General features: G+C 39.3%; 1 protein-coding gene across 1 annotated transcript; it reads right to left on the bottom strand.

Annotated features, from left to right (window-relative positions):
• Nucleotides 1-1,887: 1,887 nt before the first annotated feature.
• On the bottom strand, nt 1,888-27,334 carry LOC6043678 (proton-coupled amino acid transporter-like protein pathetic). The gene is given in 9 exon segments (XM_001861272.2): nt 1,888-2,630; nt 2,696-2,908; nt 2,965-3,291; nt 17,591-17,684; nt 17,687-17,711; nt 23,959-24,109; nt 24,266-24,343; nt 26,252-26,358; nt 27,062-27,334. Coding segments are annotated over 8 exon segments (1,395 nt in total). The 5' UTR covers nt 26,329-26,358; nt 27,062-27,334; the 3' UTR covers nt 1,888-2,200.

The following is a 27,334-nucleotide window of genomic DNA, read 5'->3' as shown; positions in this document are numbered from 1 at the left end:
GTGGCTTGAGATCACGATGAACAGCGACAAGCACACCTCCTCCTCCAGAGGTGGTCCTATCGAGCTGCGTCGCGATCTTGTAGTTTTGCAGATAAACTTTTTCACCGGGCTTCAGATGAGTTTCCGTGATGGCAGCTACGTCGATCTCCTTCTCGCGAAGAAAATCCACCAGCTCTAAATTCTTCCTCCTAATGGAGCAAGCGTTCCAATTCAGCAGCTTGAGGGACCTACGATCCATACTGGATGACGAACGAGGTCAGCACTTCAATCTGCTGGGTCTTGGTTTTGCATCCACGCAGTGCAGCGGACATCTGTTTGAAAATATTGAGGAGTTCGGTTGAGGTGTAAAGATCATTACCATTTTCCTCAACTGCTGGTTCTTGGGTTGGTCTTGGCTCCTGGCTGAAGCCCGGTGGTGGCGGTCTCGGCTCCTGGCTGGAACCCGGCCGTGGATGATTCATCTCAGCTCTCTTCCTGGGATCCAACGGCAACGGTGCCAAGTTCGGGACCTGGCGTCGCGGTTGAAGAGGTGGAAAATTTTGCTCCACCAGGGCTGGAGGAGTTCTACGACGCTGAGGCTGATTCTTCGTCGATGCTTGCTGCCGAATTTTCACGAACTCAGCTCTCTTGGGGCACTTTCGGTCGGTTGACGAGTGCTCACCGTTGCAGTTGAGGCACTTCACCAGCGAATCTTGGATGCACTGGGATGTGATGTGCGCATCGGTACCACATTTGGCGCAACGACGCTTCAGGTGGCAGTTCTTACCTCCGTGCCCGAAACCCAGGCAGTTGAAGCATTGTGTGACGTCACGGTGCACTGGTCGGTATCGCTCCCACGACACGATAATGTTGAAAACCGCTCGAATTGCCTTCAGCTCAGGAAGCGTCGTCGATCCCTTAGCCAAATGCAGCAGGTAGAGCTGGTCACGGTACTTGATGTCTTTGTTGCGTCGGCTCATTTTGTGCACGGCCAACACATCCAGTTTCAAAACTTTTAGCTCGGCAGCTAATTCCTCCACTGGCATGTCGTACAGACCTCTGACGACGATTTTGTACGGCTTATCCATGACGACATCATGGGTAAAGTACTCCGCCTCGTTTTCGGTCAAGTAATCCTTGACCAGTTGATAGTGCTGCCTGGATTGCACCAGCACCTTAAATCCGTCCTGACACAGACGAATGTTGCCTTGGACTTTCCCAGACTTGATGAGTTCAACCAGCCATGCACGAAAGTCGATCGTTGCTGCTGATTGCCGTACAAAAAAAGGAGGCAGTTTCTCCTTTCGCTGTTTCACTTCATTCTCCTTTGCTTCCGCTACCTGGTCCTCGTCAGGCAGTCCAGCAAACTTGTTGTTCTTCAAAAGCTGCTCCTCGTGCGACGAAGAGTTCTCCTCCTCCTCATCCATCGGTACAGTACCGTCGCTCTTTTTCGTCTTTTTGCTGTTCGATGTCACTTCCAAAAGCACCTTCCTTTTGGAAATCCCCGGTTTTTGGCCATCAGTTGAGGCCTCAACCTTCCTTTTGGAAATTCCCACTTTTTTGCCTGCTTGAGCCGCAGGTAGGGCAATATTGCCGGCGTTTTGCGCCGGGACGCGACGAGTCATGTTGATTCAGACAACCTTCACTAACGAATGCTCGGATAACAATGAATGATTCAGTCAAGAACAGGAAATGGTAAAATTTACCAGGTAAATGTCAATAAAACGTCACTCGCTTGTGACAGCAACTGCTATCAACGCTTGACAGCACGTGTACACAGTGTTCTTCGCACCGTACGGTGTAAAATCTAACCACAAGTCCTTTCAAGATGCTTTCTTCGGACTGGCAGCGCTTGTGTTTGTTTATTATAGATGGTTTGAAATCACAGTTATATAAAAACTAAACGAGTTTTATTTCAATATTTTATCATTTTATTAAATTGTATCGCCTACATAACTTACACGGATTATTTTAAAAAGGTTTTGTTCGTCATTTAACACTTTGTACAAATAAAATAGTGTCTCACTGCACCTAAAATCCTCCTAAAAATCAATCACTTTACAAAAAGCCCTGCATTCAGTTGCTGAAATCATTCGTTCGGTTGCACCCCCCGCTGTATACGGCCCCGTTGTGTTCTCCACGGATGGTCACCCTCCGCCAAGCGTATCTTAATGTAAGATGGCATTCACAACGTGGCCGCGCACGTACTTTGTACTAACATCTACTCGGTGTGGTTATCGTTGGTGTAAATCTTGATGATCTCCTCGATGCTGACGAACGATCCGGCGACCAGGGCAAAGATCGAGAACGCGCCAAAGATGACGTTCTTGATGAGGACCCACTTGAAGGTGCCCAGTTCGTTGGGCCACCGGAAGACGGTTTCGACGACGCACGGCACCAGCAGACCGAGGCTGGAGAAGAAGATCGCTCCCACTAGACCGATGAAGGGTTCCAGGTCGGGCACGGCCAGGGCCACGCCGGCCATCACGATCATGATTCCGGTGCGCAGACCAATCTGGGCAATGTTGTGCTTGTCCTTGGGGATCTTGGTGTGGACCTTGCGCCAGAGGATGTCCATCGGGACGTAAAACTGCAGGCCGAAGGTGAACAGGATGGCGGCCGCGATCAGCAGCTGGGCAATCTTGGCGAGACTGTTGTGGGGGGAAAGAAGTGATCGTCAAAATCTCGTTGGAAAGCAACGCTTCAGGTGACTTACAGATCTTCAGCTGGCAGGTTCAGGGTCACACTACCGGCGGACTCGTCTCCATACCGAACATAACCGAAGAATCCAATTACGGCGTACAGCGTAATGACGGTTCCCATGGCGGTGTTCAGCACTCCGGGACATCCCAGGAACTGCTGTGGCTTGGCCATCGAGTTTTCGACGGGCATCACAACGCCGATTCCTTCCATGGCGAAGATCACGGTACTGTTGGAGAGACATGATCAGTACACGAACCTTCAGTATTTCAAGAGGGAACCTACCTGAAGAAAAGCGGAAGTGTGGCGAGCGAGGCAAAGTTCGGTTTGTCGTCAAACACGAGCGGGTCCTTGAAGATGTAGTACAGCGTGATGCCGAACGTGACCACGATAAACATGTTGGCGAGGAAGGAAAACGGCACCAGGAACTTAAGCTCGCGGATCTGACCGATCAGCAGGACGGGAAGCATCGTCAGCAGGATGTAGATTCGCACGCTCCAGTCCAGGTCGGCCGCCGTGTTGATAACCTTCTCCAGCGAGCTGCCGATGAAGACTATGTAGACACAGCCTGCGCTAAAGTACGTCGCCATGAGGCCGTAGTCCACGAAGAGTCTGGAAGAAAAAAAAATATTGATATTTTTTTTACAAAATACTCAAATTAACACAACATTTTAAAAAATTTGATTTTTAGTGTTTAACATGGTCATAGATTCGACACAAAATACAGTATAACAGAACATGGATTAATCTGAGTTCATGATGCATTTAATGAGTGTCGAAACCTCTCACACGCGCATCAGCAAAACAATGTGTTCATTCGTTCGTTACTGGCACTGCTTTTTGTTTTTCGGTGAACTTTTCTTAAGATGAACACGAGAGTAAAAAGCCCTCGGTGTTGTGAAATATCCTCTCATTTCGATCTCTGTACCTTTCTACTCTCTTCCCAAGTGATCATTTTTTTTTAAATATATTAAATATATTCAAATTAGCATATTTCGGTTACTTAAGCTCGATTTTATAAATGATTAAACGTGAATGGTTTTATTGATTTTAAAATATAATATCCCTGTTCTAAAAATATACATATCTTGAATGTTCATGGTCATGTAGATCAACGAACTACTGTTTCATCTAAATATACATCGCAAATTTCATTCAAAACAGCTATCGAATAATTTATTACCTCATGATTACGCATCTGTCGAAAAAGATGCAAAAATCCAATGCCAATCAAGATATTTCCGGATTGGCGAAAATGCTTAAATTTGCATTCATCATTCAAATCATTCCAACTATAGTCAAAGTAGTTTATCTTCTCTGTCCATAATTTGTGAATGTCAGCCCCCCACCAATGTCAATGCCAACTAGATTCATCGACCAGACATACCCCCGCAGAAGAATCTATCTGCCAGCTAGATGGAAACAGAGGTGACTGGGACAAGATTTGCCATCGCCGTCATCGTTGTCACGGCACACTTGATTAGTGCTAGTTGTTCCGAGCCAAAAGTTGAATGCCGGGGCTGCACTAGGAAAGCAACTTTTTTTTTGCAGTCTAACCCCCTAAACGCCACTTGATCCTGACTCGGCACATGGCGTTGCCATCGTGCTATCTTGACGCATGTGTTTTTTTACGTTTTCTGAAAATTGCATTTTCAAAAACAGCTAGTTTTTTTACAACAGGTTAAAATCGATTCACTTTTATCACAAAAATCTCCTCGAGGCAAGAAAGCACGACAGGCGTTCATTTGACAGCTGGCGGATTGCATCAAGGTGAGACACGCGTCGAGCCGCGATCAGCCGTTTAGGGGGAAGTGTGAAGATTGCGATGTCTTTGCCGGTCGGTGTGTTGATAAAAGTCGTGATAGCTTCTGAAAGTTTCTGTTTTTTTTCGCGCTCAGGTTAACGCCAGGCCTTGTCATGTCACCGCGCTCACGCATCTAATTTGACAGCGCGTGTGTGATTAATCACGCTTTGATCGGAAGCGTCATTTATATTGAGGGAACTGATCGTGGAAGATGTTGTTGAAATTGGGATTTTATTATTTTTTGAAATAATCCTTTACTGTCATGTTTTTCCTTTTCTCTTTTTTGCGATATGTAATAAAAGAACGCTCCAAAAGACTAAAAAAGTAAATTGTAGCTAATTTGCTCATATTTTGGTTTTTTTGCAGAGTTCCTTTTTTATGAAACATTTTTAAAATGAGCTAAAATGCCAAAGACTACGAAATGGTGCTCTTTATAAAAAATAAGTTTTTTTTAATGATAATTTTGATTTTGCATAAAAAAATGCATTTTAGATTTTTTTGTTTAAATTTTAAAAATATAGCATGAGCATGAGCATGAGAGATCACCCATGGTTGCCCCTCCGTTGCTGAACAGAACCGTAATATCCTTTCAGCACTACTGATTATAGGCTTCGACGATCTAGTGGTGTTTCCCTTATCAACAGCATGTATGAATGCGCTGAAAAGATAAAACACCATGATTGCTAAAGCTAGATCAGTTGCGAATAGGTAACAGTCATTGGCCACCAACGGCGCCCGCCATGTCAGTTTGTAGACCTCGATTTTAAGGGACGGGAATGTTAGTTAGCGCAGGTTGCTACTAGGGCAGCTGATTTACTCTGTGCTTACACCCCACGAGCGCCAGGAACCTGAAAACTTGTTAGTAGGATAGGGTGTTTGGTCAGGATTCATCATAGAAGATGATGATGCGACCCAAAATCATAGTGTTTGTTGAACGGTATTTTGTATTATTCTCAAGGCAAGCAATCGGAGGCTGCGGATGAGACATTTCCCGTTTATCTGTTGTTAAATTTTAAATGAAATGGTCTAGTCTTAGACAGCCGGCTGTGGAAAGATAGAACCAAAATCATTTGTAATTAAAACTGAAGGGTTAAACAGTGTAATTTTTAACTTGAGATGATTTCACGAGTTTTGAATGATTGATGTTTAGTGAGGTACTGATTAACTTTGCGAACGACGAGTTACGATGTTTATCGAGATGAAATGGTATGATAGGGTTTTGTTGTTGTTGCACACCGACAACGGACGCGAAAAATTTACCGACCCGACGAAAAGGCATCGCAAATCGAGCTGGCTAACTGTCATCGGGACAGCCAAAGCCAGCCGCACCTTCACACGCACACATGCACGCGAAAAAAAAACGAAAAACACACTGCGACGGACGCGAAAAATTTTGCGACCCAACGAAAAGGCATCGCAAATCGAACTGGCTAACTGTCATCGGGACAGCCAAAGCCAGCCGCACCTTCACACGCACACACGCACGCGAAAAAAAAACGAAAAACACACTGCGACGGACGCCAAAAATTTTGCGACCCAACGAAAAGGCATCGCAAATCGAACTGGCTAACTGTCATCGGGACAGTCAAAGCCAGCCGCACCTTCACACGCACACACGCACGCGAAAAAAAAAAAACGAAAAACACACTGCGACGGACGCGAAAAATTTTGCGACCCAACGAAAAGGCATCGCAAATTGTTTAAATTTTAAAAATATACTCCACAAAGCATATTGTAACATATATTGATGTTTCCAAAATCCCGGGATTTTTTTGCAAAAATTGTACTTGCAGTGTGTAATATTAAGTGTTTATTTTGACCAAGGTGATGTGATTTTTATTTATCTCTTTATATTATTAAAAGACTGGTTATTACATTTTTGAATATTAGTAATTCCAAAAATTGGATAGAATATATTGAACTATTCAGACTTTAGTCCCGGTTTTCTCCAATTGGCCAAAGCAGAATAAAAAACAAAATTTATTAAATCCACTTGAAAGATGATTACTCCTGAAAGTTTCATGAAGATATTTCATTATTAAACTGAGTAAGAGACGATTTAAGCACAAAATTTTGCCATGCGCAAAGCAAACTTTGTGAACATTTTTTTCTCAAGATTGGATGGACCAAATTGGCTAAAATTGGGGAGAAGACTCACAAGACCTCTCGTGTACATGACGATGCCTCATTTTTGAATTTTGCATATCTGAAAAATGCAAGAATCAAAAGCTCTCAAGCTTTTATGTGAAAAACATAAAAATATTTTTATCTTATTTAAAAATAAACGGAACAAGTTTAACGAGTGTTCACCGAAATTATGAGCCGATTTGGTCAAAGCAGTGTTGAGATATCGTGGCACCCATTTTTTGAAACTGCCAACTTCAAATTGTTATATTTTGGCAATAGTACAACCAAAAGTTTTCAAATTTATTTTGTTGATAGACGAAAATATATATTTTAATGTCTTGAAAATAGATTTAAAAAAGTTTAAATGTGTTCTCATACCAACCTCTGACATTTATGCCGATTTACATTTATATAACCCCTTAACTGCCCATGTTCGCATAAATGTCCCATATGCAAAAACAGCAAGCTGAGAAATACGCATTTGAAGTTTGTCCCATACATAAGGCTACGTGTTAAGTTTTCGCGAAAAAACTGGATTTCCTCCTGATTTCTAGAACAAAGTACTGGATGTTATAGGCTCTTTAGAAAGAGCACACAATTTTGAACCAAACTGCATCAATAACTCGAAATCGATGAAAATGCATATGGGACATTTATGCGATCAGGGGCAGTTAAGCTATTTAAAAGCTGTCGTCTATGTTTAGATTGAAGTGTAGATTATCACCAATTAATATAACTAAGCTGATTCTATGATTTTAAGTTTGAACACAAAGCAAATATAATAAAAATATAGATTCTATGACTGTTTGAAAAAATACCGGTATCCCGGGAATTCCCGAGATTTCAAAAAATATGTTTCCCGTTTCCCGGGAAATTCAAAACCCGGGAAAATTAAATATATATCTGCACATATAAAACATAAAAAAATATTTTTGACAATTTATGTTGTACTTACTTAAAAATAAATTTTCAAAAAAATTTCTAGCGAAACAATGTAATTGGGCCAATGTCAAAGTGTAAACAAAGAGTCGATCCTGCTCGTTCCTAAGGTAAACATCTCAGGGCGGTGCAAAATCAAGTTTCTGACTTATGATTTTTTTTTTTGAAAAAGTAGTTTTTGGAAAGAAATTTGCAATGCATATTTTTTCGACTTTTTTATAACAATAACGTTTGTTTTTGTAGCAATTAAATAACCATTTTTAGCTTTTTACCACAGACTTTTTTTTAGAATTTCTTTGATATATTGTGAAATCCTAACAGTATCGCAACTGTAACAAGACATGTAAAAAATTATGTCACAAATATGTGTAATTTTACGTCTACAAATGTGTAAATTCACCACTATTTTAGTGTTTTGCTACTTTTTAAGTCTGAATTTAGGTAATAATACATCATTAAAGTGGCATTATTACACGTACAAATTTTACCCCTTCCAAATTTACATATTTTTTACTGTGAATGTCATTATACATTTTGTGACATTTTTTGTTTAAACATTTTGATAATTAGGCTTGGAGTTCAGAAATTAGCTATGACAGGAAATGACAGGAAAATTTTAGACAAATATATTGCAGTTTTTATAAATTTCCCAAAAGAAAGCCACAACTGAAAAATAGAGCGTCCAATTTCCCGGGGTTACAAATTTCCCGGGAAACGGGAAATTTTCAGCCAATTTCCCGGGAAATCCCGGGAATTCCTGGGAAATTTTAAATTTTTTGAAAATTGTTATGATTTTGGTTTTAATTAATATTATGCAACAAAATTGTATAGGACATCAACATTTATGTTTTAAATAAGTGTGAAAATCAATTAACAGCTTGACTGCATGTAAAAAATCATTCAACTACAAGAAAATTTATATCGGTAGTTTTTGATAAGATATATTTTTTATCAATGTGTTTAAACTGTGAGTAAAATGAATCCATAATCCACAATCATAAAATTTCTTGTGGTTTGGTTGAGCGTTTTAGCAGAATGCATTAATATGAATTCAAAGAGACGAGTTGTTGCTTCTAATTCCGCTATATATTTTTAATATCTTGATAGATACGTATTTCGTTTATTACTTGCAGACTTCATAAGTGTTCTGTTCTCGAGTCTTAGTCTTAGTTCTTAGTCGAGAACAGAACACTGATGAAGTCTGCAAGTAGTAGACGAAATATGTATCTGTCAAGATATAACAAATGGTAAAGCTTTTTAGTGTTGGTTTTACTCCAAACAACCCAATGTTTTCAAATATTTGAAGCAAGCTTTGAATATGTTTTTGCATTTTTTGAGAACAAACAATAGAAAGTAATTTTTCAATGTTTTTTTGTTGTATTATTATGCAACATGATTTAAATTATACGATAAATTAACTTCATTAGCATAGCATAGCATTGGTGTCTACCCGTAGCTGCTACTTCGTTATTGACCAGGACCCCCAAAAATTGCTCCGTGGACCACAGATGAAAAGTAGGAACCAATCATCACCCCTTCGCAATTTTCAAAGGTCCCTATCGTGCTGATCAATACCGACGCCGGCCACGACCAGTGGTAAGACACGGGGAAGTGGATGGGAATGTTAGTCCGATACTTGAGTGATGGGACCGCCAAATCGACTGCGTCTCCGACAAAGTATCACATGAGTTTTGAGGGGTTAGTAAGATGGGTATGAGGTCAGGATTCACTGTGGTAGGTGATGCGACCATGAGCAATTTGTTTATCGGTTGAAATTTCAAAATCTTAGGCAGCCGGCTGCGGAAAGATACACAATCATTGATTTAGAAATAGTTTTAATTCAAACGCGGCGCGTCGGCGTGCCTTCCGAGCAACGACGCTGTGAGAAGGGTTCCTCCTTTTACTATTTAAGCAATATATTAAATTGTATTTTATGTGGTTTCGAAATGAATTATATCAAAAATTTATAGTGAGGTTTGCAATGATTTCATCGTGTTGCAGGATTTTATGACGGAAAGGTCCGAAAATAGTAATCTACGAGACCGACAGAATTGCGAAAAATAGTAACTGAAAGTTTTCGTTTCGAGCAGTTATTAATAAAGTGACACTATCACGAATGGTACATTATTACGAATGGTACATTTTAAGCCGAAGTCGTTATAGGTGGTTTTATCTTTTACGTTATATTTATAATTATCGGAAAAATAAGATCAGAGTAAGATGAGAACGAATCCGTAAAAACGACGCATGAACTCGAGTTAGACATTCTCGTTTAACGACCGGTATTTTATTATTTACGCGACTTGAAAGAAGGAATGAAGAAAAAGAAAAGGGAAAGTGGGGAAAAATATGTAAAATATAAGATACATACAGAGATAAATTAAGCATAAGCATAGGTGCCTTTTCTAGAAAGGCAACAAAAATCAAGCGCGACGCCCGCGACGTTTTTTTTTTTTTTTTTTTTTTTTAATTAAATATACTTTATTGAATCTTTCTTATAATAATTACATTTGGTTTACATAATAAGTGGTCAGCTGTGGCTCTTCAGCTTTAGTTTGCTTTTCGTGATTTAAACACTGTTCATATTCATAACTTTAAAAGTATATGATTTATCATTTTTGTAACACTAGGTACAATGAAGTAAAAAAAAAATTAAGAAAACATAACCTAACCTAAAACTAACTTAATCTTACCATAAACTAAACCAATCCTTGAATCAAGGGGTATTCAGATATAGCACATTTTTCCCTGAATTTCAAACATTTTTCTTGAATCTTCTGATCCAACATTTTTACTTCTGCTAATTCATGAACCTCACTTGATCTAGTCCAGCCAGGAACATTCAAAACCATTTTGAGTACCTTGTTTTGGACACGCTGGAGCTTCAATTTATGAGTTCTAGCGCAACACTCCCAAACAGGTACTGCATACTCAATAACGGGGTAAATTATTTGTTTGTAAACTGCTAACTTGTTTTTCAAAGATAGCTTTGATTTTCTGTTAATTAAAGGATACAAACACCTGATGAGAATGCTGCACTTTTTCAATATTTTATCTACATGCTGTCGAAACAATAGTTTCGAGTCAAGTATGAGACCTAAATATACAACTTCCTTTGACCAGGGTATTGAAACATCATTCATTTTAATCAAAACATCATCCTTTGGGACAAATCGGGCCGATTTGGAAAGTGGAAAAATGATTGTTTGAGTTTTGGCTGCATTTATGCGAATTTTCCAGTCGCCAAAGTATTCGGAAAGAACGTCAAGACCCTTCTGAAGACGGCCGACTAAATATCTGGTTATTTTACCCTTATAAATAACGGCAGTGTCATCAGCAAAAGTGACAACACACCATTACCAGGAAGAGTAGGCAAATCAGATGTAAAAATATTGTACAGAAGTGGGCCAAGAATACTTCCTTGGGGAACCCCAGCATCAATGTTGAATAATCCAGAAGCAATCCCATTCAGAAAAACCCTGAACGATCTCTCCGAAAGATAGTGCTGGATAATTTTGATAAGATACATTGGAAAACCGTATAAATACAGTTTATGTATCAAACCATCATGCCAAACATTGTCAAAAGCCTTCTCAACATCCAACAAAGCCATAGCAGTTGATTTAGACTCAAGCTTGTTCTGCTTGATGATTTTAGTTACTCTCGTAAGCTGATGAGCAGTATTATGCCCCTTTCGGAAGCCAAACTGCTCATTCAAAATTATATTATTATCGTTGGTAAAATCCAAAAGCCTTGAATAGATGACCTTCTCAAAGAGTTTGGACAGACTACTCAAAAGACTAATGGGACGATAACTTGTTGGCGATGTTGGATCTTTTGAGGCTTCAAAATTGGTATGACTTTGCCCAGTTTCCAATTGGTGGGGAAGTAACCAAGTTGCAAACATTTATTGAAAATATTGGCTAGATGTTGAAAGAACTGATCACTCTGTTTTTTCAACACTAGATTAAAATGTTATCAAAGCCAGGAGCTTTCATATTTTTCATTTGTTTAACTGCAACTTTGACTTCCTCACCAGAAACATGGGAATCTGCAGGAAATTCAAAGGTAGAGTCATTGATTGTTGAAATACTATTGGCAACTGATGTTTCTTTACGGCTGGTCATGGAAGCGCCAAGATTATGTGAACTAACAAAATGAAGCCCAAGTGCATTTGCCTTTTCCTCGGATGTAATCAAAGGAGAATCCTCAACAATAAGAGGAGGAATAGGCTTTGGTTTGTTTTTAAGAACTTTTGAAAGTTTCCAAAATGGTTTTGAATAATTCCCAAGCTGGCTTACATGTTTTGAAAATTCTTGATTTCTAATATTGTCAAGTCGGTCTTGTATGATTTTGTTCAAATTGTTAACTGAAATCTTTTTGTCATAGTCCCCAGTCCGTTGATATTGTCTCCTATAAACATTCCTAAGTCTAATCAAGTGTTTAGTATCTACGTCAATATCAGTTACCTTAAAATTAACAGGAACCTCCCGAACGTTGGCAGCCTCTGCTTGGTTGATAGCCTGCTGGATCACCTCCAGCGAACGATCAATATCAGCAGAAGTTTCCGGGTGTTGATCATAGTCGATGTTGCTGTCTACCACTTGCTGAAACTGCTGCCAGTCAACGTTGTGGTAATCTTTCCGGGTTGGTTGCCGCTGCGGAGTAACGGAAGCTCCAACCTCCACAACCACCGGATAGTGATCAGAACTCAACTCTTCAAACACCTCAGGATGAGCCACGTTCTCAGCCATATTGGTAATGAAGAAATCGATGATTGAGTGATTCCCAGACCGAGCCACCCTCGTTGGACGATCCGGACTCACAACGTTGTAGTATCCGTTTTGCAGATCGTTGTGCAGAATCACTCCGTTCCGATTCCTCCTGCTGTTGCCCCAAACTTCATGCTTCGCGTTGAGGTCACCAGCGATGATGTACTTTGCGCTCCGCCGTGTCAGCTTCTGGATATCGCCCTTCAGTTTTGCTGCTGAACCATCTCTGGCATTCACCTGACGTGGGCAGTATGCAGCAATGAAGAGTACTGGGCCAACCGAAGTGGGAATTTCCACTCCAACGGCCTCGATGATGTCCAGCTTAAAGTGTGGCAGCCGGCGTGGCTTGAGATCACGATGAACAGCGACAAGCACACCTCCTCCTCCAGACGTGGTCCTGTCGAGCTGCGTCGCAATCTTGTAGTTTTGCAGATAAACTTTTTCACCGGGCTTCAGATGAGTTTCCGTGATGGCAGCTACGTCGATCTCCTTCTCGCGAAGAAAATCCACCAGCTCTAAGTTCTTCCTCCTAATGGAGCAAGCGTTCCAATTCAGCAGCTTGAGGGACCTACGATCCATACTGGATGACGAACGAGGTCAGCACTTCAATCTGCTGGGTCTTGGTTTTGCATCCACGCAGTGCAGCGGACATCTGTTTGAAAATATTGAGGAGTTCGGTTGAGGTGTAAAGATCATTACCATTTTCCTCAACTGCTGGTTCTTGGGTTGGTCTTGGCTCCTGGCTGAAGCCCGGTGGTGGCGGTCTCGGCTCCTGGCTGGAACCCGGCCGTGGATGATTCATCTCAGCTCTCTTCCTGGGATCCAACGGTAACGGTGCCAAGTTCGGGACCTGGCGTCGCGGTTGAAGAGGTGGAAAATTTTGCTCCACCAGGGCTGGAGGAGTTCTACGACGCTGAGGCTGATTCTTCGTCGATGCTTGCTGCCGAATTTTCACGAACTCAGCTCTCTTGGGGCACTTTCGGTCGGTTGACGAATGCTCACCGTTGCAGTTGAGGCACTTCACCAGCGAATCTTGGATGCACTGGGACGTGATGTGCGCATCAGTACCACATTTGGCGCAACGACGCTTCAGGTGGCAGTTCTTACCTCCGTGCCCGAAGCCCAGGCAGTTGAAGCATTGTGTGACGTCACGATGCACTGGTCGGTATCGCTCCCACGACACGATAATGTTGAAAACCGCTCGGATTGCCTTCAGCTCAGGAAGCGTCGTCGATCCCTTAGCCAAATGCAGCAGGTAGAGCTGGTCACGGTACTTGATGTCTTTGTTGCGTCGGCTCATTTTGTGCACGGCCAACACATCCAGTTTCAAAACTTTTAGCTCGGCAGCTAATTCCTCCACTGGCATGTCGTACAGACCTCTGACGACGATTTTGTACGGCTTATCCATGACGACATCATGGGTAAAGTACTCCGCCTCGTTTTCGGTCAAGTAATCCTTGACCAGTTGATAGTGCTGCCTGGATTGCACCAGCACCTTAAATCCGTCCTGACACAGACGAATGTTGCCTTGGACTTTCCCAGACTTGATGAGTTCAACAAGCCCCGCACGAAAGTCGATCGTTGCTGCTGATTGCCTCACATAAAAAGGAGGCAGTTTCTCCTTTCGCTGTTTCACTTCATTCTCCTTTGCTTCCGCTACCTGGTCCTCGTCAGGCAGTCCAGCGAACTTGTTGTTCTTCAAAAGCTGCTCCTCGTGCGATGAAGAGTTCTCCTCCTCCTCATCCATCGGTACAGTACCGTCGCTCTTTTTCGTCTTTTTGCTGTTCGATGTCACTTCCAAAAGCACCTTCCTTTTGGAAATCCCCGTTTTTGGCCATCAGTTGAGGCCTCAACCTTCCTTTTGGAAATTCCCACTTTTTTGCCTGCTTGAGCCACAGGTAGGGCAATATTGCCGGCGTTTTGCGCCGGGACGCGACGAGTCATGTTGATTCAGACAACCTTCACCAACGAATGCTCGGATAACAATGACGCCCGCGACGTAAATCGGCAGAGAGCACAGAACTAAATATTTCCCTCCACCACACCACCGCATGCAAACAAACACTGCCACTGAACTGATGATGGAATATTTTAAATTGATATCCCTCCACCACACCACCTCATGCACACAAACACGTCACAACGACAACAGAATTATGCGACCAGAAAACTAACAAAAAATAAAAATAACTAATAAAAAATTTACGAAAACGTTTCTGGAAATACTAGGTTACACACCAAGGGTTACTTTGAGACTTAAATCCAGGACCATCCACAAACCACGTGGACACTTTTTGGAAATCTCAACCCCCCTCCTCCTCGTGGTCAATTGTCCATACAAAAAAAAATATAACCCCTCTCCCCCTAAACTGTCTACGTGGTTTATGGATGGTCCCTAAATCCCATACATTGTCAAACATCCTCAAACATAGAGTTATCTACGTGCGCATGTATTGCGTGTACGTACACGATGGATTTCTAGGTTAAAATTTGTACCCGCCAGCAAAAACAAATGGTAAGCTAGTGTGCGTGAGATCGGGCTTAGATAACTCTATTATCACAGCGAGATTAGATAAAAGAAGACAAACAAGACCCGAAAGAGAATAAACACTCATGAAAAAAAAGAGAGTAAACACTCATACAAACACATTTACTCTCTCGAACATGCACTCACTCAAACTCATTCGTAGGATATTCAAGAACGGCACACACACAACATGCAAAGAACGCTCTCACCCGGGTCACAGCAGGCCGTGTGTCGCGTTTCCTTTGCTCGATCGATCTCGCCTTCACCTCTCCGGGTGACGGACGAGCGTTGAACCGTCGTCCAGCACCTCGTTACAGGCGCTGAAGTCACAGGGCTGAAATAGCAGTCTCTTCTCCGCAAAACAAATGCAGCTGCCAACACAAGCACAAAAAGGGGAGCTGCCTCTCTTCATGCTCCCTGCTTCCATCCATCAAAAATCAACCAAAACTCGCTGTATAATTTTGAACAAAATAAGCAAAAACTCACCTTTTTAAGCCCACCGTTCAATGCACGTACACACGTGCATAGACGGTAACGAGCTTACCTGAAGGCACAATACATTGATGACTTTCCCACTCTCAGCTCCCTCAACATCAACTGGTTGATTTGAGAGCGTTGTCTCCGAGCTGAACCATAGAGTTATCTACGTGTGCATGTATTGCGTGTACGTACACGAAAAAAAGTGAGGTTAAATTTTGTACCGGCCAGCAAAACAAATGGTGTGCTAGTGTGTGTGAGATCGGGCTTAGATAACTCTATGCTCGAGAAACAGCAGCATTAAACAGCATACAACCGTGGGTTAGTTCTCTCTTACTCTCGTAACATAGGTCGCATCTTCTAACAACCCCAAAACCATCCGTCTGACCATGGGGGGTGCCCACGACGCCGACGGCCTTCAGAGCACCGGTCAAATGCTACACGCTTTCCGCGCAAATCATGCTGCATATCCACGAAAACAAAAAAAAAATTGCGAGCCTAATGCACAAACACAACAGCAATCTCTCTCTCAAACCCAAAGAGAAACTCAAACTCCCGTGGTGAAACCACAAGCACTTTACACCAGGCAGAGCGCATTTTTTCTTTCTCTCTTCCGGCGAGTTAACCACTACACTCTTACACGTTCCATGACTGTATTTGTGATGTTTTCGCTACAACACATGTTGAAGGAGAAATGCCTTTCTGCTTTCAGAAAACTTCAACGAAAAATCGAAATATTTGCGTGAAACCCGGCAATCGACCAAAACCTCCAGCGGATAAACGATCTAGGACACTTTCGGCACAAGGCCAGCTACACTTTGACCGGAAACGTCTTTAAAATCACTAGCAAATTTGTAAAAAAGTAAGCGCGCGACCCGCAACCAACCGACCGATCCCTGTTAGTTAGTTGCTAAGGATTGTTTAAATAAACTTTCAAACTGTTCTAAACCGTAACCCACGCTAGACGTGTTTTATTCCACCTCTGCCCCAAGAGTTTTGCTGACCGGTTCAAAATTTAACCTCAATCTTTTCCATGTACGTACACGCAATACATACACACGTAGATAACTCTGTTGACCGTCGTGTCTCTTACCTTCTCTGCTGCAATCAATCAGACACACACATACACATGAATACCACCTGCAAGATTTCCGTCTTTGTGATGAAATCACAATTTCTATTATTTCTTCCTATAAAACTACACTAAACCTGCCGAACTGCGCCATGTGGTGACGGAACAAAACATTTTTATTTTATTTTATTTTTTTGAAAATCCGTAACACGAACTCTCGCACATCCTTCACTTATCGCGTTCGTCATTTAATGACCATTATACGATAAATTAACTTCATTCCACAAAAAGTCTTCTATTTTTTCACATCCAACTCTCTAACACCTGGAGTTGCACCAGTGCTCCATAATTCTTTTACTTCAAATTGTAATTTGTTTAGTACTAGGTATTCAACCAATTGAATTAATTCTTTTGCACAAATTCGATTTTCATCTCATTTGATCATGGTAAACAAAATCGTAAAAATCTCAATTTTAATTTGGAGGTAAGGAGTTAATATTGTTTAAATGAAATAACATCGATCTGTTAAAAGCCTAACTAATTGTAATAATTTAATACTCACTAAGCGAGATCAATTCCCAGTTGCTTCAAAATTGATATAATCAGGAATAATTCTGATATCATAATTTCTGATAATCTGATTAATTATATATAAGCCAAACAATACATTTCATTGAACAAAATCATGTTGAGTTTGTTGATTCATTATTTTATCAGAGCATTTTCAAAAAATGGTTCCAAAAATTTAAGAAAATGTATACTTCCGCTTGAATTTCGGGAATTCCCGGGAAATTTACAAATTTCCCGGGAAACGGGAAATATTTTTTTTCGGGAAATCCCGGGAATTCCCGGGAAATTTTTTCCCGGGACGGGAAATTGGACGCTCTACTGAAAAATAAAAACCTGAGAAAATGCCAGAGAAGAGGGACATGAACATGAAAATAAATGTATTTTCAACGGTCTAACTGTACGGCCCAGAAAAGTTTAGATATTTCACCGGGAATTTACTGCAAATTGTCGTTATTATTGATGTTAAAATCAGCTTAAGACACTTTTAAAATTATGTTATACTCAATTTGAGGGATTTTTTTTTCATAAAAAATCTCCAAAAAATCTTTAAAAATGCATTTTTTTAAGTAAGTGTTTGAAAAATAAATCTCATACATTTTCTTCAACTTCAACCTAATACTCACTTTGAAAAGTTGGCCATCTTCCGAAGCTTCACCGGTCCGTACTGGAACACACGTTCGGCGGTTTCGGCAAAGCCCAGCACCGGTATCCGCGTCTTTTGCACACATCGTGCGACGTTTTGACCTGAAGGACAGAGCGAGTAATAAAGCATATGAGCAGATGATCAAACGGGTTATCAACTATTTATAGCGAAACGGCGCGTTTCAACCGGGGGGCGGCGTGAAGGTCACTTCCTGGAGGCAGGAGTCAGGTTCAACGCCCCCCTCGGAAGTTGTGTGATTAAGGAAGAGGCAATCAAAGTCTAGTCGATGGCGATCTTGAACCTGGGCGGTATGCTAATGAGGGATGAGTACTACATACACTGAATGGCTACTATGAAGTACAGTTACTTAAGGGGGTTGAGGGTGGGGGGATTTCGACGCGACATGTGCTCAAACGTGGATCGTCGTGTGTCGTCGGTTATTGCTTTGACCACGCAAAGGTGAACGTGACGATAAATGTTATCATTGTTTTGACTTCTTTTTTTGTCGAGCTTTTGAGCTACGATGAGTCGTAGCAGGTTTTTTTTGCGGAGATTCAAATCTCATTTCCGGTAGAGTAGAAGCTTGAAGTGAATTGTCTATGGAGTCGCATCAATCATTATCAATGTTGATTCTTAGCTGAGCCGAGTACCTACTGCAATTTTTAGAATCTGCTTCGAATTCGGGTTATCTCAATGTCAAATCTCTCTTTAAAACACGCAATAAAACTAGAGCAGCAACGGTTTTGCCATTTTGGCGCGAAATTGCCAAGCCTGCGAAGAAATATAGTGCCCAAGGGTGTAAATACTTTTTTACATACTGTATAAATCATGCATCTTTTATACTGTACAATCATCTGTATAAGTTTAATAACCAAAAAACTAAATTTACTTGACTCGCCCGCAATACCTTTCGGGGTATATCCTAGGGTTCTACCTCTCCTACTAACATTGAGTCCAAAACCTCCCTACAAACATCTATACCACTAAGGTGACGTAGGGGTCCCTGCGCACTTTAGATAGGTGTTTACTAACATTCCTTCATTTCCCCGAGGATAGCTTGGACCCGGCGTGGACCCCCTTATGCCCTGGGCTGTATTACACACTCATCAAAAGATGAAGACATGGTATCTCCCGTGTTGGATTATTGTTCCGGATGAGGGTCTAACACAACCAGACCAAACAGTGGGATAAGCGTTGTGGAGCCTTCCGGTGGTGGGGCGTCCTCCAAATGCTAATGCTAATGCTAATGCTAATTCAAATCTCATTTCCGGTAGAGTAGAAGCTTGAAGTGAATTGTCTATGGAGTCGCATCAATCATTATCAATGTTGATTCTTAGCTGAGCCGAGTACCTACTGCAATTTTTAGAATCTGCTTCGAATTCGGGTTATCTCAATGTCAAATCTCTCTTTAAAAACACGCAATAAAACTAGAGCAGCAACGGTTTTGCCATTTTGGCGCGAAATTGCCAAGCCTGCGAAGAAATATGTTTCTTCATTTTATCACGTGAGTCGGCGTGGCGCGGCGTAAAAGGCCAACGCCGGTCATAAAATACGACAATTCGCCACTTTACCGTGATTTGTGATGACTCCTCGTTGTCTTCGTTGTGATGATCGTAATAGATTGTACGCGCGTAGCTACTTTATAGCAGATATGCTGCCGGTGAGAATGTGATCGGAAGTGCTGGATCTTTTGTTTGTTTGTTATGATTTGCGTTACTCTTTTGCACGGAATATAATTCGGCAATTGGTATTCAGAGCGGACCAGGGGTGAGTGTTGAGTGTTTCCGTAGTTCTAGGAAGAGTGACTTGTCAATTTAAAAGACAATTGAGTCATGTAAAAAAAAATAAAAAAAATGTGCGTGAAAATTTGTTTTTTTTTTGCATAAATAATAACTGAAATTGCGTGAAACTTTTACCAAGTGATTGAAAAACACAATTAGTTACTTTTTATGAATATGGAATTATTTGATTACAGTACAGACACGATTATCCGAAGTTCGATTATACGAATGTGTCTAAGGAAATTCTGAAAACCGACATGGACATGGACATTTTTATCGTAATTTTTATTTTCTTACTGTTGTTACAAGATTCGAATTTCGCGACCCAATTTTAGTCAATATTTCATTATTCTGGCCATAATTTTGGATTTGAAATTTCCAAACCACTTTAGAGAGCACTTTTGAGGTCATATTTGAACTAAACAATCCATCATAAGGCAACGCATTTATTCGATTATCTGAAGTTCGAAACTATTTCAAGCATCGCATATAAAATTCAAATCAAATCAGAAATTTGTATTTTGAATTGTTTTCAGCTAAATTAAATAATATTTCTATTCAGTTTTTTTTATTTTGCCCCTAGATTCAATTCATCAATCAGCAATTTAACAGTCTTTTTGAATCATTGATGAAAAATGACTCTTGACTCTTGAAAAATGTGATTGCTAGATGTTTAGTAAAAATGTTCAATAACTAACAATTTAACAACTTTGTAGCAAAACTCATAATTAATTGTTAAATTTGTTTTGAAGTACCGATTCTAATTAAAAGAGCAATTCTCTGAGATTTTGGTCATTCGTTTTTTTTGTATTTTTTAATCCAGCTGTAACTTTTTTGGTGCCTTCGGTATGCCCACAAAGCCATTTTGCATCATTAGTTTGTCCATATAATTTTCCATAAACATTTGACAGCTGTCCATACAAAAATGATATGTGAAAATTCAAAAATCTGTGTCTTTTGAAGGAATTTTTTGGTCGATTTGGTGTCTTGGGCAATGTTGTAGGTATGGATATGGACTACACTGAAAAAAAATGATACACGGTAAAATTTTTTTGGTGATTTTTAATTTCACTTTTTGTCACTAAAACTTAATTTGAAAAAAACACTATTTTTAATTTTTTTTATTTTTTCATTAAACATTAAACATGACATTAAATGCCAACTTTTCAGAAATTTCCAGAATGGGCAAAAAATCTTTGACAAAGTTATGATTTTTTAAACAATACAATTTAAAAAAATAGCCAGAAATTAAATATATAATAAAAAACAGATATACTAGCTCTGTTTCAATCTGCATTTTTAATTTAATTTGAATATCTGATATCAAGAAAAAACATCCATGTGCGTAATATTAGCTTTTATGGAAGTTTTCTGGAGCACATATTAAGATCGTAGGCAGAGCTGAAAATGTCAGGGGTCCTGACGCAAAACCGTGACATAAACAAACCCGACTCAGTCGTGAGTGCCCTAGCTCACTGAGCAGCTGCAATGCGAGGCAGTAGTCGACCAACGCTCATTCGACGTTGCACGCACACACATGAAGAAACAAGTTTTTACACAAAAAGTTGGTATTTATGCGTGGAAATGTAATTTTGAACATAAGTTATGGTTGTTTTAAGTGTTTTGCACAGTATAGAACCATTCAGTTGTTTAAAAATAGTCAAAATAGTGTTTAGAGAGGATTTTACGAGTCAGTCATACGACACGAATTGAGTGAGTGTAACTCATTTTTCACGTATCTCATTCTCCAGCAGCCGACCGGCACGAGTCAGGCGGCAGTGGTTGAACAGACACAGTAGGCTTACAGTCAGATGCTAGCAGTGAACTGACATTTTGGTTTGCTTCAGGTGTACGCAGGGTTGGAAACATTTTGCAGGCCTGATTGTAGGTATTTCTTATACTACATTGTTATTTCATTGGGAAAACTTAATATTATATTATAAAATAAGTCCAAATTATATTCTAGATTAGGATACAATAAAGGATATTTTTTTTAAATTTTAGCTTTAAAAAAGATTGTGATCAATATTCTAACTAACTGAAATATTAATAGCAAAAAGATACATATTGCATAAACATACATTTAAACTTTGTATTTATGCATTTGTTCTAATTAAAACAACGACATCTTAATTTGTTTTAATAACCAACGAATTAAGCCTATGTCAGTTGAAATATCTTGTAGATTTCAATCATCAAAAATGCCACATATGTCATGTTTGAAAAGTACGTAGTAAATTCTTTTAGAAAAAAAAAGATTTGGCTGAAATACAGTAGTTGTTCGGTAACTGGGCGTTGTTTAACTGGGCTGCTTTTTAATTGGGCGTTCGATAACTGGGCCTTAGCCCAGTTAAAAAGCAGACAAACGTCAAAAAACCAAACAAACCGAAACGACCGAGGGGTTAACGGATGCAATAATCATGTTCTATAAATAAAAAAAACTTTTTTCAAACATTTATTTAATTTCAAGGCACAATTGAAGACATATGATTGGACACATATGATTGGCATTGGAAATACATTTGAGTAACTTTTATTTTAATATTTCATCAGGAAAATGTTATGAATCGGTGATCCCCTCGTTATTTTTCGTTCAGCCCAGTTAGCGAGCAGCATTCGGTGAGTGGGCTACGTTCTCAGCCCAGTTACCGAACAAGTACTGTAACTAGATTTTAAAAAGAATATGTTTGACATACAACTAGTCATAAAACAATTAAAAACAATTTGTTGAAAGTGAGTTTGAAGGAAAGTTTTTGCATTCAGAAATATTAGAGAAACCAGAATACATTACTTTCAAAGAACATAAATTTCATTTAAAAAACAAATTTGAATTCAAGACAGCTCATGTTAGTAAGATTGAATAAACTCATAGAAATACTACAGAAACTTTTTATAGAACTGTTCATGTTTGAAACATAAATATTATCACAATCACATAAATATTTCAGAAAGATGACCTTTTTGCCTTTCTTACTAAAGAAAAGTATAGGTTTTACTTTATGGCTGGACATCATTTTCATGTTCGTACATATGATGATTCAGCATGAATTTTTTTGAAAGACTATGAAATTATCTCAAATATTTTTGATTTTAGACTTTTCTCATAAAACTTTGTAAAGAACTACTGATGTTGAAAAATATACATTAAATATCGAAGATATTATTAAAATCAGAATAAATTATGTTGATAAGAAATTAGCGAACTTTTTAATGAACTGTTTGCAAGCATGATTAATATCGAAACAAAAATGAATGATTTATTTTTAAAAAAGATATAAATTCTCTTCAATATGTGGGGATTCTCATCCAACTTTATAAAGAAATGTTCATGTTTGAAAGAATGGAAAAACTCATATTTGCCCTTGTGGCCATTTACAACGAATTCAAGGTTTTTATAAATTTCATCAAATTTTGGAAATCAAGAAACTTTGGTTGAAAAATATGAAACGAAAAAAAGTGAATTATATCAGAGTCATCAACTCAGCTGCAAATTTGCAAACAGCGAACAATTCCTCGATTTTGCTGACAAAACAACCCTTGCGCTAAGGTTCATTTGCGGTTGATTATCCTCAATCATTCCGCCATAATCGACACGGCGATATTAAGCTACTGACGATGGAACAGTCCCGTCTGCGTGTGAGCAGTTTATACCTAAAAGTGATTACAATAGAAATTGTCTGCTTGATAGGCAAATTTTTGCTCAAACCGTTCTCGGTTCAAATGTGACAATTCAGTCGATTTTTTTCGCATAATGTTTTTGTTTTGATATGAATCAATGAACTGATATTATATTAAGTTTCAAGTGTAAACAATTATTATTTCGTCACACAATCTAATAGATCACAAAGACAATAGATAATGACTTTCGTCAATTGCTCAAATGATTTGTTTTGAAACTTTTTACATTTTTTTACAATCCAGTAGATACACACGGTAGCAAACCTTCCTATCAACTACTATAAACGATTGATTGGCAGAGACCACACACAGGCGGTTCAGGTCGCAAGATTGCGCGAGCCATAAATCGAAATGATAATAGAAGCCATTGAAGTCACAAATTGGTTTTCAATGGCCCATTGTGGGACTTTTGGGCTCAACTCGAAAATTGATTAGTAGTGCTATGAATCAGAACTGGAACGGGTTGACCGGTTTCAAGGGGAACGTCGCCGTCGTGCTGTCTTGTCGTAGGTTTGAGGAATGTTGTGTCAACGTGGGTGGAGATGGTACAACGGTGACGAAATGACGTCGAATCGATAAGATTTGACAGGAAGATTTGTGCGAGTGTTCAAGTGACGAACCGCGTTTACCGCTTGAAGTTCGCATTTTTATGGCTTTATTGACAAGCTTATCAAACAAGAACGTGGTCGGCATGAAGTGATGACAGGTATTTATGATTGATTGCGGGGGTCTCTTGTTATCGGTAGCTCACAATAAAATTGTTGCAAAAGATTTGTGGATTAACTCTAATTACGGATCAAGGCTGACCGAATGCAAGGCTTTATTGGAATTGAAAAACTGGCAACACTGTTACGATGTTAAAACTAAGTTTTGAGAGTTATTGACATACCAGAATATGCACACAGTGCGTACAGATGAGACCGATTATCACGGTACCGATGGCACCAAACAGGAGACCAGCATTTTTGAAGGCCACGGGCATGGCCAGGATGCCGGTTCCCAAGGAACTTTTGAGTAGATGGATTAGAGAGCCACTCGTGCTAAAAAAATAAATAAGACAACACAATTTTAGGACATTTATGCTTGCTGACGTAGTCGCTCCTTATCGACGCTTTCACTGATTCGATTGTGCGACTGTCAATTTGGCTCTTATCAGTGTGCGGTCGTCGTCAGTGGGACACTCTTATGGGAAATACCTGTTTGGTTTATCAATCTGGCGGTGTTCGAACGGGTTGTACTCTTCATCGTCGACGGGATTATCGGCGAGTTTGGTGCTGAAATTGTGAGGGGGGAGATTGATTCGTTTTGGCTTAATTGGAATTATATTATTGAGTGTATACTAAAGGGCGAGAGATAAGGTGACATTTTTTGCGAACGCATGATGACCTAACGTAGGTACGAATTTGAGGCGACAGCCATCAATTACGAAAGTGTCTAATTGTTTTATTGGACGATATATTAATCGATCAATTTTGTCAGCTGAAGTTGACAGCGCGTCTGAAGTAACATTCAAACAGGGTTGTATCATTGCAGATTCTTCGAGTTAAATTCTTAATTTTTTAAATCTGAAAAACTGTATTTTTATCAATCTTAAAGTTTGGTTATAATGTTGCTTTTTGAAAAGTATGCCAGCATGATTTTGTTTGTAAATATTAAGGTTGTTCCGCAAAACTCAAATTTTTTGAAGTTGATGTCAGTAAACGCTTCAGTTTCAGTTTCATAGATTTGAGCTCCCTGAACTCGCTCCAATCAACTGGATTGAATTTTAGTGAATTTTCGGCGAAAAAATAAAGTTGAAAGTTTGAAATTTGATTCAATGAAACACTCTCAGAAACCAAGCGCCTCAAACGAAAAAAATTGCGATGCCTGGCTTATAAGGCCGGAATTACATCATTTGAGCCCGAAATTTCAAACTTTATTTTTTGGCAAAAAATCACTAAAATTCAATTCTGTCGATTAGAGGGTGTTCAGTTGGAGTCTCTCTATAATACCTTGACGAAACTGAAGCGTTTACTATGTATTTGACGAATACATGAAAAATTAAGCGAGCTAATTTGTCAGAACTTTTGTGAAACTCTGAAAAGTTCGTGTGAAACACAAAAAAAAAATTAGAAAAAGTACAGAGTATTCAAGAAATTATGAGTTGAAGAATTGAATAATTGATGAAAAGAAGAAAGGAGGAATTGAAGAATTAAAGAATTGAAGAATTGAAGATTGAAGAATTGACGAATTGACGAATTGACGAATTGACGAATTGACGAATTGACGAATTGACGAATTGACGAATTGAAGAATTGAAAAATTGAAGAATTGAAGAATTCCAGATTAAATTTTCAAACAACCTATGCAGTTTCCTATGCAGATAGACCTTTTGAAAATTTAATCAAGAATTGAAGAATTGAAGAATTCTCGGGTGAGTTTTCAAAAAGCCGTAAGAGCCACCGTGACCTACGGTCCTTATTTTTGTTTTTATTTAAATTGAAACAATATTTCATTTGTTTTAAGTTTAGGACGTTTGAAGGACGTGTAGATGAAAAATTCCAAGCATTTTTAAATTGGTTTTCGTAAGTACACGGAGAAAACAGAGTTCCCAAAATCGTGAACAAGCGTTCATGAAAATGTGAACCTCGAACAAAGTTTTCAAAACACATGGTACCATGAAATTTGAACACTTTGTTCGTGGTTCCCATTTTCATGAACGCTTGTTCACGATTTTGGGAACTCTTTTTTCTCCGTGTAGGTCGAATAATTATGCAAAAAGTGCTTTGTTTACCAATGGCTCTTATGTCTTTTTGAAAACTAATCAGAGAATTGAAGAATTCCAGATTAAATTTTATAAACAACCTATCCATCATGGGTTTCCTATGCAGATAGACCTTTTGAAAATTTAATCTAGAATTGAAGAATTATTGAAGAAATGAAGAATTGAAGAATTGAAGAATAAAAAAAATGAAGGCTTCATTTTTGAAAAATTAAAGAATTTACGAATTGAAGAACTGAACAAATAAAGAATTGTAAACATTAAAAATTAAAATTGAAAAAAAAATAAGAATTGATTAGAAACTTAAAAAATTGAAAAGCTTAAAAATAATTTTGGCAGTCAGCGGAAAATTCATACAAGAATGATGTTCGGAATAAATTAAATATAAAAAATATGAATTAAGCAAATAAATGTTACTCACGTGGAATTAAAATCGCTGGCCACAAATTGCGCCGGCGGCGCGGGCTCCGGGTTGGATCTCACATTATCTTCCGTCATTGTGCTGGGATACGATTTGCGCCCGGCAATCTGTGCAGACACGAAAAAGGAGAGGTTTTGAGGTAAACATGTTTACTTGAGAAATTCACATTTATATATCGACTGATTTTGTAGATTGAACATCTGTTACCACATGAATTCGTTTGCAGTTATTTTCAAAAGTAAGGATTGTTTTTCGAACACCAATAAAATTCTCACGTGTTTTTGAGCGTGAAATCGACGACCTGTCCTTTTCATCGCATAAACAATGTAAAATAATAAAGACACTACTGTTGAACTTGCACTTGAAATCGCTACTTCAAACACTTGAATTTTACTGTAGTGTCTGCGAAAAACACCATGTTATTGGCCAGAGGTTGATCAACTCAACCGAAGCTGTTGTTCCCGAGTTGTTCCACTTATTACGGGCACTTGAAACTTGGTACATTAGTTAGCAATAGTGAATTTAGTACACTAAAACCCCGGTTTACGCTCAGGCGTTACGCTTTGTATTTCGTCAATTTCTTTGGAACGACGCAATATTTTTGCAAACTTGTTGAAGCGATTTATACGTCTTGTGCAGATCTACAAATTCCTTTCAAAAGAATGTAGAAACATTACACTGTTTTCGAGAAATCAACCAAACAAAAAGCGTAACGCCTGCGCGTAAACGGGGGTTTTAGTGTAAAAGGTTCAATTTACACCAGTATTTAAATTATTCAGCATTCTTTAGACTAAAGTTTCAAATATTCACCTTTAAAATTCACTATTAAACACCGGTTAAGACCAAAAGCTCAAACAAAAAGAAAGGAGATTTTCCGAACCGTTCGCGGCCAGATTGCGCGAACAACTGAACGTAAAATTTGTCAACCGTCTGGTCGTACCGGCCTGTCCTCTGCTTGCTACCGTACCGCTCTGATATACTGGCCAGATAGCGCTAATCGTGCCAGGTGGAGTACGTCGAGTCCTCCCCTAATCTAAGTATTCACTGACACAGTAGGCGATGAGTGTGTGTGCTTTAGTATAC

This window comes from Culex quinquefasciatus, chromosome 2, assembly GCF_015732765.1.
Source record: "Culex quinquefasciatus strain JHB chromosome 2, VPISU_Cqui_1.0_pri_paternal, whole genome shotgun sequence".
Lineage (NCBI taxonomy): Eukaryota > Metazoa > Arthropoda > Insecta > Diptera > Culicidae > Culex > Culex quinquefasciatus.
The sequence above is the reverse complement of the archived record's forward strand: the minus strand, read 5'-3'. Positions and strand labels throughout refer to the sequence as shown.